This window comes from Ahaetulla prasina, chromosome 9 (genome assembly GCF_028640845.1).
Source record: "Ahaetulla prasina isolate Xishuangbanna chromosome 9, ASM2864084v1, whole genome shotgun sequence".
Classification (NCBI taxonomy): Eukaryota; Metazoa; Chordata; class Lepidosauria; order Squamata; family Colubridae; genus Ahaetulla; species Ahaetulla prasina.
Genome location: NC_080547.1, coordinates 18,965,586 through 18,985,785, shown reverse-complemented (window position 1 = coordinate 18,985,785; position 20,200 = coordinate 18,965,586). Strand labels below are relative to the sequence as shown.

The 20,200-nt window shown below is 43.9% G+C and overlaps 1 protein-coding gene across 1 annotated transcript in view; it reads left to right on the top strand.

Annotated features, from left to right (window-relative positions):
* ADAMTS15 (ADAM metallopeptidase with thrombospondin type 1 motif 15) overlaps nucleotides 1-20,200 on the top strand; it is a 57,793-nt gene that overhangs the window by 14,592 nt on the left and 23,001 nt on the right. The window contains exon 2 of the mRNA XM_058194327.1: nucleotides 18,321-18,453. Coding sequence (XP_058050310.1) covers nucleotides 18,321-18,453 — 133 coding nt within the window. The remainder of the gene's footprint in view (nucleotides 1-18,320; nucleotides 18,454-20,200) is intronic.

Below are 20,200 nucleotides of genomic sequence, written 5' to 3'. Positions count from 1 at the left end.
CTCTTACGTGAGCCACGTCCGATGTGTTGCAATCATAGCTGCCATGTTCGTTAAGCGAATCATTGCAGCTGTTAAGCGAATCACAGACTCGTTAGGCACATCCAGCTTTCCCTATTGCACGGGGTGTCAAACTCGATCGCGTCATGTGACATATCCCGCGGCGTATCCCGTGATATTTTTTTGCCTTTGCAGAGCGGGGTGGGCGTGGCCTGCACATGATGCATCCGGCTTGCCGGCCGCAAGTTTTGACCCTCCTGCCCGATTGACTTTGTTTGTTGGAAGCAGGCTGAGAAGGTGGCAAACACATGACGCAACACATGCCAGTGGCTGAGTGTCCAGATTTTGATCACATGCCCATGGGGATGTGTAAGCATGGGGATGATTGTAAGCATGAGCACTGGTTATAAGTCATGGAATGGGGCAATTCACCGCAGCCAACTCAACCTGGCCAATTTGTTGCGGCACAACCCACCACAGGCCAATTGAACGATTCCATTCAATTATTTAAAATAAATAATCAGTTATTTTAAGTTTTGTCATTTTCATTTCATTTTCTGCCTCCGTTGGCACCCTTTCTTTCATGATTCTATTCATAGCAATATTTCTTTGATATTAGCATAACTCTGGCCCCCGCAGTGAGTTGTCCTGTGGCAAGTGGGCTGTGGAGAGTTGGTTATGGCTGGTTGGCCACGGTAAATTGTCATAGACCCGATAAGTCACTTGTCTGCAGTTTTGTAACTTCGAACGGTCATTAAATGAATGGTTGTAAGTTGACTACATGTCTCTTCCTCCCTCTCCCTCTTTCTCCCTCCCTCTCTCTCCCCCTCCCTCCCCCTCTCTCCCCCTCCGTCTCTTTCTCCCTCCCATCCCCCTCTCTCCCTCTCCCTTTCTCTCCCTCCCTTTTTTTAAAAAATTCGCATTTATACCCCGCCCTTCTCCGAAGAGTCAAGGCGGCTTACACTATGTTAGCAATAGTCTTCATCCTATTTGTATATTTATATACAAAGTCAAACTTATTACCCCCAACAATCTGGGTCCTCATTTTACCTACTTTATAAAGGATGGAAGGCTGAGTCAACCTTGGACCTGGTGGGACTAGAACCTGCAGTAATTGCAGGCAGCTGTGTTAATAACAGACTGCATTAGTCTGTTGAGCCACAAGAGGCCCCCTCTCTTCCTTCCTCTCCCATTCCCACTCCGTCTCTCTCCCCCTCTGTCTCTCTCTCCCCTCTGTCTCTCTCCCTCTGTCTCTCTCTCCTCCCTCTCCTCCCTCTCTCCCTCCCACCCTCTCTCCCTCCCTCACCCGCTCTCTCTCCCCCTCTCCCTCCCTCTCTCCCTCCCTCCACCCTCTCTCCCCCTCTCCCTTTCTCTCTCTCTCCCTCCCTCTCTCCCTCCCTCTCCCACTCTGTCTCTCTCTCTCCCCCTCCATCTCTCTCCTCCTCTATCTCTGTCCTTCCCTCCCTCCCTGTCCCTCCCTCCTGTCTTTCTCTCTCTCCTTTGTCCCAGTCTTGTTTGAGGACATTGCTGGCATCATTGAGGATCATTTCTATTCTCTAATATGTCAAAATCCGTTGGAAGACAGTCCACATTTCCACCCCACTCTTCTGCTACCTATTAGTGTCACAGTCCCTGGAGAAACCAACATTCACTCACCTCTACTCCATGGCGAAGGAAACCGCAACGCCCAGTTGCTTCCCTTCCTTTCCTCCCATGGTCTAACTTCATATTGGGTGGATTTGTCTTGTATGCAAAAAAGAAAAACAGAAGTTTGAGCTGAGCCAAGGGGACAGCTACACTATTTTTTAACTTCGAAAAGGCCTGTTAAGATGGATGAAATCAAGAAATGAGGAGAGAAAGTGAGGCAAAAATTCCTCCAAACTGAGAGAGACTTGGCATACTAGAGAGCTTTAATAATGCAAAGAAAACATTAGCTTCACTGCAGTTACAAGTACATTGTAGAGGAGTCAGGATTAATTGGCTTACCTCTTGAGTGCTGGCAAGTTGGAAAAACCACAGCTCTGGAGTTGGTTTCAAACTGGCACAGAATGCTTGATGAAAATGCCCTAAATTACAAATCTGAGGCTTACAAGGTTAATTTGCTTAACTCATAACTCTTGATAGTGTTTCTGTAAAGTACCAATAGAAGAGAAGATTTGTAGCTCAGGGTTAAACTATGGCAGGGGTGAACCTGTTCTGACAGGTTCTGGAGAACCGGTAGAGGAAATTTTGACCAGTTCGGAGAACCAATAGCAGAAATTTTGAGTACTTCGGAGAACTAGCAAATACCACCTCTGGCTGGCCCCAGAGTGGGATGGGAATGGAGATTTTGCAGTAGCCTTCCCCCAGGAGTGGGGTGGGAATGAGGATTTTGCAGCATCCTTTCCCTGGAGTTGGGTGGGAATGGAGATTTTGCAGTATCCTTCCCCCAGGAGTGGGGTGGGAATGGAGATTTTGCAGTATCCTTCCCGCAGGAGTGGGGTGGGAATGGAGATTTTGCAGTATCCTTTCCCTGGAGTTGGGTGGGGAATGGAGATTTTGCAGTATCCTTCCCCCAGGAGTGGGGAGGGAATGGAGATTTTGCAGTATCCTTCTCCTGCCATGCCCACCAAGCCATGCCGCGCCCACCAAGCCATGCCCAGAAAACCAGTAGTACAAAAATTTAGATTTCACCCCTGAACTGTGGTCTCCTTACTTCCAGACATTTCATGACCCAGCTAGGTAACATCATCAGGGTGAGTGAGTGAATGTGAGGTTTGCTCCCTGTTTATATAATTTTATAAGTGGAAAGCAAACCCTAATCCCTTCTAACGCTGATGATATTACTTTGGTAACAAAATGTCTGCAAGAAAACAACGAAGCTCAGCGAGCACCAAGAACCCTTGTCCTCTGAAGTCTATAGGGCAGGGGTCTCCAACCTTGGCAACTTTAAGCCTGGAGGACTTCAAACATTGGTTTGTTTGGCTGGGGAATTCTGGGAGTTGAAGTCCACCAGGCTTAAAGTTGCCAAGATTGGGGACCCCTCCTATAGGATCACCTGTAGGTGGGTTTGGCCTCTACCACTTTTTGAACGCTTCATCCCATCTTTTAAACAATGCCCACTTGGGTTTTTTTTTTTTAATGCCTTATTGCACTGTTCATTCATTCCTCAAATCCCACTGTGAGGGCACTGGATCAGCGAAGACATCTGCCTTTCTTGAGCTCTTCCATCTGTGGTCTCTTGATACCCTGAAGTCCATTTTCCTGCCAAAAGCTCTTATATATAAACCCAGAGCTCTCATTTCATTGGGGGCAGGGGGGGGAGAGCGAGAGCGAGAGTGAGAGACAGTGTGTGTGAGAGAGAGAGTCAGTGGTGAGGTTTCAAAAAGTTTTACTACCGGTTCTGTGGGCGTGGCTTGGTGGCTGTGGCTTTGTGGGCGTGGCAGGGGAAGGATACTGTAAAATCTCCATTCCCTCCCCAATCCAGGGGAAGATTACTGCAAAATTCCCATTTCCTCCCCACTCCAGGGTAAGGATACTGTAAAATCCCCATTCCCACCCCACTCCAGGGGAAGGATACTGCAAAAATTTCCTCCCGATCAGCTGAGACTCGGGAGGCAGAGAATAGATGGGGGTGGGGGTGGTTTTTACTACCGGGTCTCCGAACTACTCAAAATTTCCACTGCCGGTTCTCCAGAACTGGTCAGAACCTGCTGAAACCCACCTCTGGTGTATGTGTTACGGACAAGTTGAGGATAGTGCTTACTTGCTTGCTTTTATTGTGGTTTTTGAGGAAGCTTCTTCTCCAGACAGCAGTTCAACTGCAAAGCACATACTTTGTGTGCAAGAAGGCAGAAGTGCTACTCTTGGCATGGCCAGTTCAGATTGGAAACTAGTTTGCTTGAAAGCTGAGAGAAGCATGGCCAGTTAGCGTGGATCAAAGTAACTTTCCTGTTAAAGGGTGAAGTTCCTGTATTATGAGCCACGGTGGCGTAGTGGTTAGAGTGCAGTACTGCAGGCCACTTCTGCTGGCTACCTGCGGTTTGGCAGTTCAAATCTCACGAGGCTCAAGGTTGACTCAGCCTTCCATCCAGGGGTGAAATCCAGCAGGTTCTGACAGGTTCTGGAAAACCGGTAGCGGAAATTTTGAGTAGTTCAGAGAACTGGCAAATACCACCTCTGGCTGGCCCCAGAGTGGAGTGGGAATAGAGATTTTGCAATATCCTTCCACTGGCGCTCCCACCAAGCCACACCACGCCCACCCAGTCACGCTCACAGAACCGGTAGTAAAAAAATTTGGATTTCACCACTGCTTCCATACTTCTGAGGTCGGTAAAATGAGGACCCAGATTCGTGGGGGGCAATATGCTGACTCTTTAAGCAGCTTAGAGAGGGCTGTAAAGCACTGTGAAGAGGTATATAAGTCTAAGTGCTATTGCTATTAATACTATGAGATACAAAAATACAAAAGAAAATAGTAGGAAGTATAGGGGAGGGAAAAGGGGGGAAAAGAAAGAAAATGCCTTGACTTCCGACCCCCTTTGGTGAAATAGAATAAGATAATAGCATCAAACCTGAACTTTTTCACTTTTACGTAATAGTATAAACTAGCTATATCAACAAATCTATCTCATCGATAAAACCCAAAATCAAAGTTTCTTCTTTTTTTCCCCCCCACCTTAAGCACAAAGTCCAGAAGCGGCTTCCAAGTAGAAACAAAAGTAGTTGTATCTTTTGTCTTTAATCAAAGCAGTCAGTTTGGCCATCTCTGCCAACTCCCTCAACTTTTGCTGCCGTTCTTTCATCCATTGTGGGAATCAAAGTGTCCTTCCATTTTTGTGCATAAAGTAATTTTGCTGTGCCGTCAACAGAAGTGGAATTCACATAATTTACCTACCAGTTTGCCCAGCACCGGAAATGTGAGTGCACACACATAAACACACCCAGCCGTCTGAAAATATGAATGTGCGCCCATGCGCCGGGCGTTCTCATAGAAGAAGGACATCATAGAGCTGGAGTGGGCAGGCTTACCCGCGATTTCCGCTACCAGTTCACCCGAACCAGTCTGAACTGGTTGAATACCACCTCTGGCTCAACATATATAGAATCAGCCTTGCAGATTTTTTTTCCCCAAGTGGAAGTGGCATTGAAATTCTTGATGAGTCAATTAATGGAGAACCAACAATGGTGAGGACACTTATTTCCACCTTTCTGTTCATCCATCTCTCTATTTCTGACTCGGTTGTGCAATTTTATTTATTTATTTCTCCAATAATATCTATATGCCGTTTGCTCACCAGCATTTAGGCTGCTTATCAGAGGTGGGTTTCAACAGGTTCTGACCAGTTCTGCAGAACTGGTAGCGGAAATTTTGAGTAGTTCGGAGAACCGGTAGTAAAAATTCTGACTTGCCCTGTCCCCATCTATTCTCTGCCTCCCAAGTCCCAGCTGATTGGGAGGAAATGTGGATTTTGCAATATCCTTCCCCTGGAGTGGGGATGGAATGGAGATTTTACAGTATCCTTCCCCTGCCAAGCCCACCAAGCCATGCTACACCCACCAAGCCACACCCACAGAACCGGTAGTTAAAAAATTTGAAACCCATCACTGCTGCTTACTATACTAAAAACATTAGAAACACAGGCCAATGTAGAGTCTATACATAGCTTGGTTGGCTGCCAACCTGAATTAGCGTTCACCCTTTGAGACTTTAGAAGAGACAAGTTGACCCTTGGTTGCCTGATCCTAAGCAGTCTAGACTTTCCGTGTCAGGTCAAACTCCTTTTTCTTTCTCTTCTGCGCTTTCTTCTTTCATCTGTTAACTCTCCATACAAGGTATCATTAAAAAGAAGAAAGTGATCGTCTTGAATTGCAAAGCAATTTGGTGCCCCTTCAGATAGTTTGGAGAACGGTTCCTATAACTATTTGGCATTGGGCAAGCTATCTGGCAAGGATTTTTCCTACTTTTGCATGGCTTCTGATTTAAAATTTTCCATTACCTCTCACTTCTTTCACTTACCACTCCTCTTAATAGCATATTTCTGTAAAAAGAAATCACGGGTAACTTTTAAGTACCCTTTTCATGGATTATAAATTAGAAGCCTCCAGAGATCCGGTGAGAGAGTTTCCTGCACAGTCGAGGCAATCTTGCAAGCTTTGGTGGAAGTCGAACTTGGCCTTTGTAACTTCTGAGAGAAGATGTAACTCTTTATGGCTCTTAATATCCCCTTGAACCCCGGCTTAAGGAATGTGCTTTAAGAGCTATTTGTTAATTTCAGCCCCACAGTGAGAGAAAGTGTGTCAGTATGTCAATGCAGGTGTTTGGCAAAGACCCAAGGCCTACTTTCAGTTAGTAAGGAAACATTTTTTTTTTTAAAGAAAGACAATGAGTGAGTAAAACAAACAAATGACCACTGGCTAGCTTCCACGGAACAGCTTCCCCCACCCTTCCAGATTAATCCAAGTTATACTTGCAACTCAAGCATTCTGAATTTAGAAGACTTTCTGGAACCAAAGGACTCCAAAACTTGCTTCCTCTGAGTAAAAAGTAAGGCCCATTTAAGAGCAGTTTCATATTACACCATGATGGATATTTGGCTTAATTCTGGATGGTGCCTTCTAAAGGAACTGAGATTTCAACTCCAGGATCTAGAGAGCCCTTAAGATATACGGCTAAGCTTACAATCATTGGTTTAGTGACCATTTGAAGCAGTGGCGGCCTTCAAAATTTTTACCAAGGCGTTCTCTGCCTGGTTGCTGGGTGGGAATGGCCTAGTCAGCCTCCAGCATTACAGTGTGGGAGGGATGTTTTTGCTCTCGTCGGGCTCCGGAGGCTTTCCTCGAGCCTCCAGGAGGGCAAAAATTGCCTCCACAGGCTCTGGAGGCCCTCTGGAGGCTGGAAAGGGCCCGTTTCTGGCCTTCCCGAACTTCTGGTAGGCCTGTTTTTCACCACCTCTGAGCCTCTGCGTTCTTCAACAGAACCATCTAACTTAGCGTGTTGTAGACAAGTAGATCCAGCCAAATGTCTTTCTGAACTTCCCACTCTTTGATTGGGAGTCAAACAGCCCGAGGCTGAGTTTCATATACTCCTTGGCTTTTGCTCAAAAATCTTTTCACAATACAAAACAAAAACACCTTACATCTGGATTTTCCATCTCCAAAGAACTTTCCCCCTCATGGGGGATACCTCTACAGGCTACTCTTGAGCAAATGATGGGGTCAAGTAGGGAATAATCTCTTACCTCCACAAATACCCTGCTTGGTCTAGACAAGAAAACGATCACTTCTGAACCTTTTTAAAAGGTCCAGCTTGACTGTGGAGACATGATAGTCTCTAGGATCTAACTATTTAAGTGCTCATGAAAAATATTTGAAAATGAATCTTCTGAATTCCCAGGCACTGTTTATCTAACACCTACAAGGGAATCTATACATTTTATTCTTGCTCAAGAAGCATTGAGAATAGAGGGATGAGTGAAATCATGGAATGCCATTTAATGTACTATCTTACAATTGTCTGCCCTTTATGCTCGGTGATGTTATACATCGGTTACTGACACAATGGGAGGACGAGCACAAGGTAACACATTTAATAGATTTTTTTGGGGGGGGGGCATCTGACCTAGCTCCTCTGGAGTTAGAGCAGTGGTGAAATCAGTTTGCTACCAGTTTGCTGGCCGCATATGCGCAGTGCCCGTCCAACACGTGCTCCATGCGCAGTGCGTGTCAAAGACATGCTGCATGCGCAGTGCCCGTCAAACACGTGCACCATGCGCAGTGCGTGTCAAAGACATGCTGCATGCGCAGTGCATGTCCAACACGTGCTCCCTGTGCAGTGTGTGTCAAACACACACTGCATGCAACAGTGTGCGCCAAATGCATGCTGCACACGAATGCACAGTGTGTGCTGAAAGGAGGCTTGGGAAGGTAAGTAGAACAGCGAAGGGGGGGGGATCAGCTGTGCTGCGCGATTTAGCTTTGTGAGAAAGCAGGATTTCCTGCTTTCTAGCTAAGCTAAACCCCGCGGCACAGCTGATCGTCGGAAATACCGGTTCGGAGGAACCAGTAGCTTTTTTAAACTACCGGTTTGACTGAACCGGTCGTGCTTTTTTTTTTTTTTACTACCGGTTCACATGAACCGGTAGTTTTTATCAGCTTCCTCTGAACTTTCTTTCACCTAAAAAATATTCGGCTTCTCAAGCCCACCTTGTTTAATCTGAGGGGGGGGAATCCCCCTGAAACTATTCACTAAGACATTATTAAAGATGGAGAGGAAGTTGTGCAAAGAAGTATGCTATAGATCGTATCTTGCGTCAAGTGACACTTCTTAGGTGGGAAGTTCTTCCCCCCTCTTCTCAAAACCACAGGTGTCTTCAACTTTCAGAAAAAGCAGTGCTTAAACTCAGCGAAGCAACCTGTTGGAGAATGAATCAATATCAGATGGTAAATATGAAGGCTGCAATGTTTAAACTTTTCTTTCTTCTAAAAAGCAACAGCCACACAAGCCCAAATCAAACCTACAAAGCTCTAACCACTGGAGGAATGTGTAGTCAAGTCTAATTCTGGTGCACCAGATAGCTCCATGCAGAGGATAATGGTTTCGGTATAGTAAGGAAATCGGAGAGATCAAAGAAAACATTTATTATGCCGTAGATCATAATAATAAAGTTGGAAGGGACCTTGGAGGTCTTCTAGTCCAACCCCCTGCCCAGGCAGGAATCCCTACACCATCTCAGACAGATGGTTATCCAACATTTTCTTAAAAATTTCCAGTGTTGGAGGATTCACAACTTCTGGAGGCGTTCCACTTATTAATTGTTCTAACTGTCAGGAAATTTCTCCTTAGTTCTGGGTTGCTTCTCTCCTTGATTAGTTTCCACCCATTGCTTCTTGTCCTGCCCTCAGGTGCTTTGGAGAACAGCCTGACTCCCTCTTCTTTGTGGCAACCCCTGAGATATTGGAAGACTGCTATCATGTCTCCCCTAGTCCATTCTTTTCATTCAACAAGACATACCCAGTTCTTCATATGTTTTAGCCTCCTGTCCCCTAATCATCTTTGTTGCTCTTCTCTGCACTCGTTCTAGAGTCTCCACATCTTTTTTACGTTACAATTTTACATCATATACCTTTATCAAGATAAATCTAATACATGATATCCCTGAAGATGTTTCGCTTCTCATCCAAGAAGCTTCATCAGTTCTTCAGAACTGACGAAGCTTCTTGGATGAGAAACGAAATGTCTTCAAGCAAAAACAAAGTTATCTTTTGGAAAAGCACCTTTGGGGCAATCATGACCTGCATGATTGAGGTTCTCCATAGACAACATTAAAATATTATTAAAAAACGGTGTTCAAACCACATTTGAAAGGGCCAAGAGACGAACGGAATGGGGAGGGAGATAAGATCTTCTACCCAGTCAATCAAATCCAGTGGTGAGTGCCCCCCTGAGGGTCCCAAACCATGTTGTGTTGCACTCTCTTAGGGATTATATCCTTGCATTTTCCAGTCATCTTATTGCATAAGGAGATATCGGAAGTTATGTATGAAGATTGGTGGCTTCCTTGTCTTGTCTTGTCCTGAGAAACTGGTGGTAATGGATGAGCTTAGTTAGCATCCTAACTAATTAACTAACACGTGGTGGCGCAGTGGTTAGAATGCGGTACTGCAGGCTACTTCTGCTGAATGCTCTCTGCTAGCAGTTCAGCAGTTCGATTCTGACAGGCTCAAGCTTGGCTCAGCCTTGTATCCTTCCGAGGTGGGAAATGAGGACCCAGACCATTTGGGGGCAAGATGCTGACTCTGTAAACCGCTTAGAGAGGGCTGTAAAACAGTGGTATATAAGTCTAAGTGCTAGTGTTATCCGCTTGGAAGATACCTGTGGCCAACTTCCAGCCGGACTTTTGTTTGGAATATCTGCTGCGGGACAATTGCAGCACCAATGGCCACATAATTCAGTCTGTGCTAGCATTCATCTTAGATTGTTTCCTGGCTCAAAAATAACAGACATTGGGAATTCAACCTCACATATGGTGAATATTAGTGGAGGGGTTTTTTTCTTTTTGTTTTTTTGCAATTTTAAGTGGGATCCTGACCTGGATATGGGCTGAAGGTTTTATCATCAAGCCCAGTACTATCGACTTTGATTGACAGACCTCACCCAGGGAATTGGGTTGCATTCCCAGCGTTTACTGTACGCTGAAACGGAGATCTTGGAGCTTAACTTTAGATTTTCTTTTTTTGCAAATGGCTGGGTGATGCGTTTTTTCTTCTTCTTAAAACTCAGGACTTTATACTCATATACACATAATTAGAATAAACTTTATACTGGGTGGTTCGAGCACAATTGGAACGGTATACCAGCTCCAGTCTCTGCTTATAAGAATATTTCTGCGGCGTTCCCCATTTGACAGCTAATTTTACGCAATTCCGTTTGTTATGTCTATGGAGCACTCGAAATGAGCAGCAAGATCTTAAGGAATATGACCTTTTGCAGCCTTATATCCCAGTTATAGCCTACTTTTTATGGCATGGTTGTTTTTTGGTTTTTGTTTTGCTTTTTGGAATGGTTTGTTCTTGTTCTTTGTGGCAAGGGTCACAAAGACAGAGTAGTGATGTAGTAATGACTCTGTGGACAAGGGTGAACATTTTTGGACCATTAACTATCTCTTCCGAATGTTGGGTTGTGATTCACGGCTTTGCTTTGTTAAAGCTAAAAGATAACAAATAGTGGCGCAAGTTTAGCTTAGCATGGTACAACAGCTGTCCTTTAAAAGTGTTCCCTCCTCTTTCTCCTGCTAGTGATCTGGACACCAGAACAGAGCTGGAGATTCTGAGATAATAATTGCATTGTATTGTTTGCTAGGCCTTGTTATGAAACATTCGTTCTTCAAAGGGTTTGGAAGATTGTCAAGACCAAACTTTCCCTTAGAACTTTGATGTTTAAGGCACACTTCTTAAGCTCTGATGCCAGGCCTTAGATTGTGTTGGGGAGGTATCTTGCTTTATGAATTTTAAAGATTTGAGAACTGCCCCAGGACCTGAGGGTCAGGAGGCTGGATGACTCACTGAGAGACCACACTATAAAAAGGATGTTGAGACTCTAGAAAGAGTGCAGAGAAGAGCAACCAAGATGAGTAATACAACGGAATGTGTCCAGAAATATTTCACAAGAAGAGTCCTCCACTCCTCTACTTGCAACAAAATACCTTATGCCACCAGACTTGAAATTCTGGGCTTAGAAAACTTAGAACTACGCCGCCTTCGGTATGACCTAAGCGTGGCTCAAAAAATTATTTACTACAATTTGTCCTACCTGTCAAGGACTACTTCAGCTTCAACCACAACAATACACGAGCGCACAATAGATACAAACTTAAGGTAAATCGCACCAAACTCGATTGCAGAAATTCGGACTTCAGCAACAGAGTGGTCAATGCCTGGAATGCACTACCTGACTCTGTGGTTTCATCCCCAAACCCCCCAAATTTTAACCTAAGACTGTCTACTGTTGACCTCACCCCATTCCTAAGAGGTCTGTAAGGTCATAAGAGCACCAGTGTGCCTACCGTCTCTGTCCTAATGTTTCTTCTATTTGAATCTATTTTATATATCCAATCCATGTTTATACTTATTACCTAATATATTCTTGACAAATAAATACATAATAAAAAATTAAAAAATAATAATTAGGGGACTGGAGGCTAAAAATACGATGAACGGTTGCAGGAACTGGGCATGGCTAGTCTAGTGAAGAGAAGGACCAGGGGAGACATGATAGCTGTCTTCCAATACTTGAGGGGCTGCCAGAGAGAGGAAGGGGTCAAGCTATTTTCCAAAGCACCTGAAGGCCAGACAAGGAATAATGGATGGAAACTGATGAAGGAAAGATTCGACCTAGAAATAAGAAGGCATTTTCTGACAGTAATCAACCAATGGAACTTTGGTTGCCTTTAGAATTTGTGGGAGCTTCATCACTGGAAGCTTTCAAGAAGAGATTGGACTGCCATCTGCCAGAGTCTCCTGCTTGGGCAAGGGGTTAGAATAGATGACCTACAAGGTCCCTTCCAACTCCTTTAATCTGTTAGGTCCGCTAGATCTTTTTTAATTATTTTTGTTCAGGTTCATTCTTGATGGTATTGTTGGTTGCACAACAATACTAGGATCCGTTTATGATGACATAAATGAATGAGCGAGTCTGTTGGGAGTCTGTAATCTTTAAACATGGTAAATCAAGAAACAATGTACATTGTGAATTTTGAACCATTTGTCATCTAGCCGTAATGTAGAATACACAATAGCATACATTCTTTTAAAAAAAAACACAAAAAACCTCTTGGTCTATCCCAAGCTGGAACCTTTCAATCCTGTTCAACGGACTCCTTTTTTTTTTTATCCGGATGTTGGCTTAAAACTCAAAAACTCTCTCCATCTAATTTCCCCATGCGAGGACCGATACTGCTCGCTTCCTCTGAAGGACCAGCAGTCGCCTAGGAGAAGATGTATTTTTTGGCTTGTCAGATGGGTCAGTTTCCTCTTTTTTGCTTTTATTTTTTTTTTATTTTGTCCAAAAGCGAGCGCCGGATCATCTGCCCTGGTTGATTTACATCCACCGCAACGGAGCCTGCTGGCTCCAAAATGTGTCTTTTTTTCTTCTTTTTTTGTAAAGATGATGTAAGCCTGCCTGCATTTCCCCGCCGATGGCATTTTTTGAGATGACCGTTGAGAAGAGGAAAGATGCACGGAACAATTCTGGCTACGTTTTTTTTTTAGACGACATTTCAACTGGGGGTTGATTTATTAGCCTGTTGCCGAAAACGTGAACAAGATATCGTAGCCAGTGGGATGTCAATCGCGTACCTATTTTGGCAGGAAATGTAGCTGATTGATGATGTGAATGCTAAATGTAGTCAATTCCGTTACAAAATCCGTCCACATTTCTCCAAGTTTTCTTCTTCCCCAGCTTCCTGTTTTTCTCCCCCGCCCCCCCGCCCCCGGCCGTCTTTTCTCATCCTCAGGGTGCTTCAATATTTCTTTCAGATTATTTTTTTTTGGTAATGGTGTGTCTAAATTTATTTGATGGTTGCAAAACCAATGATGCTTCCCTTTGGGACTGGACCTAAATATGGAAAACAGGGAAGATGGAAGATCATTGGAATCGTATCAACAATAACTGGATGCACACATATTGCTTAGCTGCCTAAGGTCATTTGCAAGATTCCTATGCCCATAAATATTTCACCAAAATACTCTTCTCCTTTGAGACAAAAAAAAAAAAAAAGGCATTTTTCCTCCCATTTTTTTTAAATTTGCATTTATATCCTGCCCTTCTCCGAAGACTCAGGGCGGCTTACACTATGTCAAGCAATAGTCTTCATCCTATTTGTATATTTATATACAAAGTCAACTTATTGCCCCCAACAATCTGGGTCCTCATTTTACCTACCTTATAAAGGATGGAAGGCTGAGTCAACCTTGGGCCTGGTGGGATTTGAACCTGCAGTAATTGCAAGCAGCTGCTGTTAATAACAGACTGTCTTAGCAGTCTGAGCCACCAGAGGCCCTATTAGACTGAGAAGGATCAGAAAGAGCAGTTCACAAATGTTTAGCACACAACCCTTGTGCTATTCCACTTTGATTTTTGTGGATCAGTTTTATCTTGCCTGGCTTGGGGATGATCACACCGTATCTGCAAATCATGCAGCTACTTCTGGACCTTTGTGCTGATTGTTTTATAGATTTCCTGACCGTGCAATCTTAATTCTTTTTGTAATTATGGACGTTATGGCCAGTTCTTCATGTCTCTCCTATAGTCCAAGTTAGAGCTGCAGAAAATACCATGGCTACCAACCTGCCTTCCATTGAGGACCTCTATACTGCACGAGTCAAAAAGAGGGCTGAGAAAATATTTACAGACCCCTCATATCCTGGACAACTCCTGTTTCAACTCCTACCCTCAGAATGATGCTATAGAGCACTGCACACCAGAATAACTAGACACAAGGACAGTTTTTTCCCAAATGCCATCACTCTGCTAAACAACTAATTCCCTCAACAGTGTCAAGCTAGTTACTAAGTCTGCATTACTGTTAGTCTTCTCATTGTTCCTATCACCCATCTCCTCCCACTTATGACTGTATGACTGTAACCTTGTTGCTGGTATCCTTAAGATTTATATTGTTTCCTTATGACTATCATTAAGTGTGACCTTATGATTCTTGCTGAATGTATCTTTTGCTTTATGTACACTGAGAGCATATGCAGCAAGACAAATTCCTTGTATGTCCAATCACACTTGGGCAATAAAGAACTCCTATTCTATTCTATTCTATTCTATTCTATTCTATTCTATTCTATTCTATTCTATTCTATTCTATTCTATTCTATTCTATTGTAGTCTAGTCTAGTCTAGTCTAGTCTAGTCTAGTCCCTTCCCTTCCCTTCCCTTCCCTTCCCTTCCCTTCCCTTCCCTTCCCTTCCCTTCCCATTCCCATTCCCATTCCCTTCTATTCTACTCTACTCTACGCTACGCTACGCTACTCTACTCTGTTCAAATCTAGTCTCGGCAGATTTCTTTGCTAGATTGCTGAGGTTGATAGAGATCAAATATTGTCAGTCTTCCAAGAGAGTCAAGGTCAAGAAACAAGAGGGGCTAGGAATCTTGGAATCTATTTTAGGCAGGCTATTGTAAGATGATTTGTAAATCGTTCAATGTTTCTCTCTAGTGGCAACCTATATCGAACTCAATCAAGGTGGAGTTGTTTTGAGTTTCTTACTTCCCCCACTTTCTCATTTCCCAGAAGTATCTTTTCCTCCCAACATGTGTCTCAGGTCTTGCCGGATATGGCCTGGAGCTCTTCCTTGTTGCTTTTGAACAAGAGGATATGGAAGCAATTTGTAATAAGAACATAACAATGCTGTCCCTGCTCCAGTTTGTGGATTGGCTTCTCCAGGATGTGATGTCAATCCTGGATCCCAGCAGCAGTAAGAATGGGATGTGGCAAGGTTCCCTTATGTTCTGCCTGATGCTGGATAAGGGAGTGGTTGGCTTTAATCTTTTCCAACTATGCCAGTCATGGCATGAAGCTTTCATACCTAGAACATGTAATATAATACAAGTTAAAAAAAAAACGTAGCTAATTTTCATGTTTCCAGCTGGGGAAATGATTTATGATCTTAGCTGAATTATTGGCATCACACTTTAGGAACATTAAGAGCACCACTCAGCATTTTCCATGATGAAGAAGGACCAAACGTCTGACCAGCCTCACTTTGTCAACTGGCTTCCGCCGAGAGATGCTTTTTGAGCATTGAAATTTAACTTAACATAACATAATAACAGAGTTGGAAGGGACCTTGGAGGTCTTCTAGTCCAACCCCCCCTGCCCAGGCAGGAAACCCTACACCACTTCAGACAAATGGTTATCCAACATCTTCTTAAAAACTTCCAGTGTTGCAGCATTTACAACTTCTGCAGGCAAGTCTTTCCACTGATTAATTGTTCTAACTGTCAGGAAATTTCTCCTTAGTTCTAAGTTGCTTCTCTCCTTGATTAGTTTCCACCCGTTGCTTCTTCTCCTGCCCTCAGATGCTTTGGAGAATAGTTTGACTCCCTCTTCTTTGTGGCAGCCCCTGAGATATTAGAAGACTGCTATCATGTCTCCCCTAGTCCTTCTTTTCATTAAACTAGACATTCCCAGTTCCTGCAACCGTTCTTCATATTTTATAGTCTCCAGTCCCCTAATCATCTTTGTTGCTCTTCTCTGCACTCTTTCTAGAGTCTCCATATCTTTTTTACATTGCGGCGACCAAAACTGAATGCAGTATTCCAAGTGTGGCCTTACCAAGGCATTATAAAGTGCTTTTAACACTTCACGTAATCTTGATTCTTGCCATACTTCCGTTTCTGGCACAGTGAAATGTTTGTCCCTTGCTCAGTTCTTTAACTATGTTCTCAGCTTCTTCTCATGACTTCATGCTTGCATTGCTCAGGATTTTTCCGCTAGTGTTCTTCACTAGGAAAGGTTCCCCTTCTCCCCTCTTTGTCGGCTTGTCAAGCCTGCCAGAAACCCATATTTATGAGCATTTTTCACAGGTCCACTTAATCCCAGCATTAATAGGATTGCCATCTAGGGTGCTTCATCCATAGCATTACTCGATAAACATCTGGGATGTTTTTAAGAGTAGCTGTAATGCATGATTGCGCAATAAGGAGCCCTGGGGCCACAATAGTTAGATTGCAGCACTGCAGGCTAATTCTGCTTAATCCTGACCAGCTCAAGGTTGACCCAGCCTTCCATCCTTCCGAGGTTGGTAAAACAAGGACCCAAATATTGGGGGGGGGCAATATACTGACTCTAAGGGACATGGTGGCTTAGTGGATAAGATGCTGAGCTTGTCGATCAAAAGGTCAGCAGTTCAGCGGTTCGAATCCCTAGCGCCGCATAATGGGGTGAGCTCCCGTTACTTGTCCCAGCTTCTGCCAACCTAGCAGTTCGAAAGCAGGTTAAAAAATGCAAGTAGAAAAAATAGGGACCACCTTTGGTGGGAAGGTAACAGCGTTCCGTGTGCCTTTGGCGTTGAGTCATGCCGGTCACATGACCACGGAGATGTCTTCGGACAGCGCTGGCTCTTCAGCTTTGAAACAGAGATGAGCACCGCCCCCTAGAGTCGGCAATGATTAGCACGTATTTGCGACGGGAATCTTTACCTTTATGCTGACTCTGTAATCCACCCAGAGAGTGTTGTAAAGCACCATGGGGTGGTATATAATTCTAAGTGCCTTTGCTATTGCTGTAAGCAAGGAGGTATATCAATGGGTTGCAACTTGATGTGGACTGGATGTTTTGGCATTGCAGCCAGTAGAATTCTTCTTTGTTAGTTTGGTCTTCGGTTGTGAATCAGGCAACTGTGACTGAGTGTGATGGAAATGCATTCAGAATAAACTGGGTTTGTTTCTGGATAATGTATGACAGAGGTGGGTTTCACATAACTTTACCACCGGTTCGCTACACACCAAAAATGTAAGCGTGCGTGCCTTCCGCACATGTGCGCGGCCTTCCACGCATGAGCTTTGCTCGCACACATAGCTTGCATGCATGCACACGGCTTGGAAAACATGGCTAAATAGGACAGCATAGTGCTGGGGCGGGGGGGTGGGGGCAGGCCCACCTGCAGGTCATCACTACCGGTTCGTCTGAATCGGTCTGAACCGGCTGCATACTAACACTTCTTTTTTTTTTTTATTTGCATTTATATCCCGCCCTTCTCCGAAGACTCAGGGAGGCTTACACTATGTCAAGCAATAGTCTTCATCCATTTGTATATTATATATAAAGTCAACTTATTGCCCCCAACAATCTGGGTCCTCATTTTACCTACCTTATAAAGGATGGAAGGCTGAGTCAACCTTGGGCCTGGTGGGACTTGAACCTGCAGTAATTGCAAGCAGCTGCTGTTAATAACAGTCTGCATTAGTCTGTTGAGCCACCAGAGGCCCCTCTGTATGATGTATGAAATCATTTTTGATTGCATTCACATTGGCATTCAAAGCAATCTTGTTGATGACGACGCTGTCCATTCAATCATATCCGAGCCTTGGTGATTCGATGACCCAACTCTGTCTACATTTTCCAATTTTGCGCAATTCTCTCAGTTGTTTTATGTTCTGGCTGGTGTCAGCTTTGATGGAGTCTAGCCGCTGTGTTTTTTGGCGGCCTCATTTCCTTTTACCACTGACCATTCCAAGCATAAATTTTCCAGTGAGTTGGATTGCATGACATGGCCAAAATAAGTAAGGTGGAATTTTCTGATTTTGCCTTCCAGAGAATATGCCTATTTTTATATGCGTTATTTGACACGGAACTAAATTCATGACGTATCTGTCTATACCCTTATTCTCACTTCTTAGAAGTAACATACCTGAGCCAACAGCACTTAACATAGGCACACCATCCTAGACAGTAAACGGTTTGAGGTCCTGAGTATATTCCTGAGTCTTTTGGAAAGAAAGATCACTTGTGGGGAAAAAAAATCACTCCTCATGAAAGATCATGAGAAGTGATACTACTGCTTTATAATGCCTTGGTAAGACCACACTTGGAAGAGTGGTAATCTCTTCTCTTCTCTTCTCTTCTCTTCTCTTCTCTTCTCTTCTCTTCTCTTCTCTTCTCTTCTCTTCTCTTCTATTCTATTCTATTCTATTCTATTCTATTCTATTATCAATCCAAGCAAATGGATATTTGGGAAGCATTTTGGCCATAACAACCGAATTATCTCTATGTAACATTTTAAATTATTAAAAAAACAAACTGTTGAGATTAAAGGATAGTTTCTTGTTCTTCTGGCAGGATTTGTGTGGGGCTACCACCTGTGACACCCTGGGAATGGCGGATGTCGGCACCATGTGTGACCCCAAACGCAGTTGCTCCGTCATTGAGGACGATGGTCTTCCTTCGGCTTTTACTACAGCTCATGAGCTAGGTAAGGAGTTCAATCCTAGATAGAGGCAGAGATTTCTCTCTCTGGGCACCATGAGAATATATCAGCTTCAAACGACGGCTGTTGTTTGAAGATCAGTTGGCGGCCGTCTCCAGGAGAGCCTTTTACCAGGTTCGCCTGGTTCGCCAGTTGCGCCCCTTTCTTGACCGGGATGCCTTATGCACAGTCACTCACGCTCTTGTCACTTCTCGTCTGGATTATTGCAATGCTCTCTACATGGGGCTACCCCTGAAGTGCACTCGGAGGCTTCAGTTAGTCCAGAATGCAGCTGCGCGGGTGATTGAGGGAGCCACATGTTGCTCCCGGGTAACACTGCTCCTGCGCAGTCTGCACTGGCTACCTGTGGTCTTTCGGGTGCGCTTCAAGGTATTGGTTACCACCCTTAAAGCGCTCCATGGCTTAGGGCCCGGGTACTTACGGGATCGCCTGTTGTTACTTTATGCCTCCCACTGACCCGTACGCTCACACAGAGAGGGCCTTCTCAGGGTGCCGTCCGCCAAGCAATGTCGGCTGGCGGCCCCCAGGGGAAGGGCCTTCTCTGTAGGAGCACCTACCGTCTGGAACGAACTTCCCCCTGGTTTGCGTCAACTACCTGACCTTCGGACCTTTCGCCGTGAATTGAAAACGTACTTGTTTATTCAAGCGGGACTGGCTTAACTTTTTAACTTTTTAAATTTTTTGAATTTTAATAATTTTAACTGGGGTATTTTATTTTTGGGGTCAAATTTGACAGTTTTAATTTTCGGCCAATTATATAATATGTTATGTTAACTGTTGTTTTAATTTGTATATTGCACTGTTTTAATCTGGCTGTACACCGCCCTGAGTCCTTCGGGAGAAGGGCGGTATAAAAATCTAAATAATAAATAAATAAAATAAATAAATATATCAGCTGAATATAACTCCGCATTGGCAACAGGAAGGGCATCTGGTCAGTAGACACTCAGCTCCATTCAGTTGCCCAGACTCCACCCCACAAGGGATTATGGGGTCAGTAAAAAAAGATGATGAGCTAAGTAAGGAATGGCTTCCAAAAAGAAGAGAAGACTTAGAAGAACATCTAAAGCTGGTTGGGTGACTTTGGGCCAATCACCTGGAGTCCGTGATTTATTAGTCCCACTTTAGGCATGAAAGATGGATGGATGATTTTGGCCAATCACCAGGAGTCTGGGAGTTCTAGTCCCGCCTTAATGAATGACAAATGGGTGACTTTGGGTTAATCTTCAGCAAACTGTAAATTCTAATCCCACCTTAAGTCTGAAAGCTGGCTGGATGATTTTGAGCCAATCAGCCTTTCTGAGTCCAACCTGGGTTACAGGTTTGTTGCTGTGTGAAAAATAGAAAGAGGAAGGAATATTAATTATGTTCATCACCTTGAGTTATTTATAAAAATAATAAAGATCAGGTAAGAATAAATTCTAAGAAAAAAAAAAAAGGAAACTTCTGAAGATTACAAAGATTGAAACAATATCCCTGCAGCCTTGTAATCCAACAGTGTGTGTGGCATTTCAGTTCTATGACTTTTGTGTGATGGTGTTGTGACCGAGGCCCAAGTAGTGATGACCAAACACAATTCAGTTCTGAACAAACTGATTTTATTTGAACAGCTGAGAATTAATCCATCCTCAGCTTAGTCCAAAACAAATTATTCATAAACAGTCCTTTGACCTTATCACCAACTTTTGTTGTCTTTGGCAATCTGCCAAAAGCTTTTCTTGGCAAACCCCCC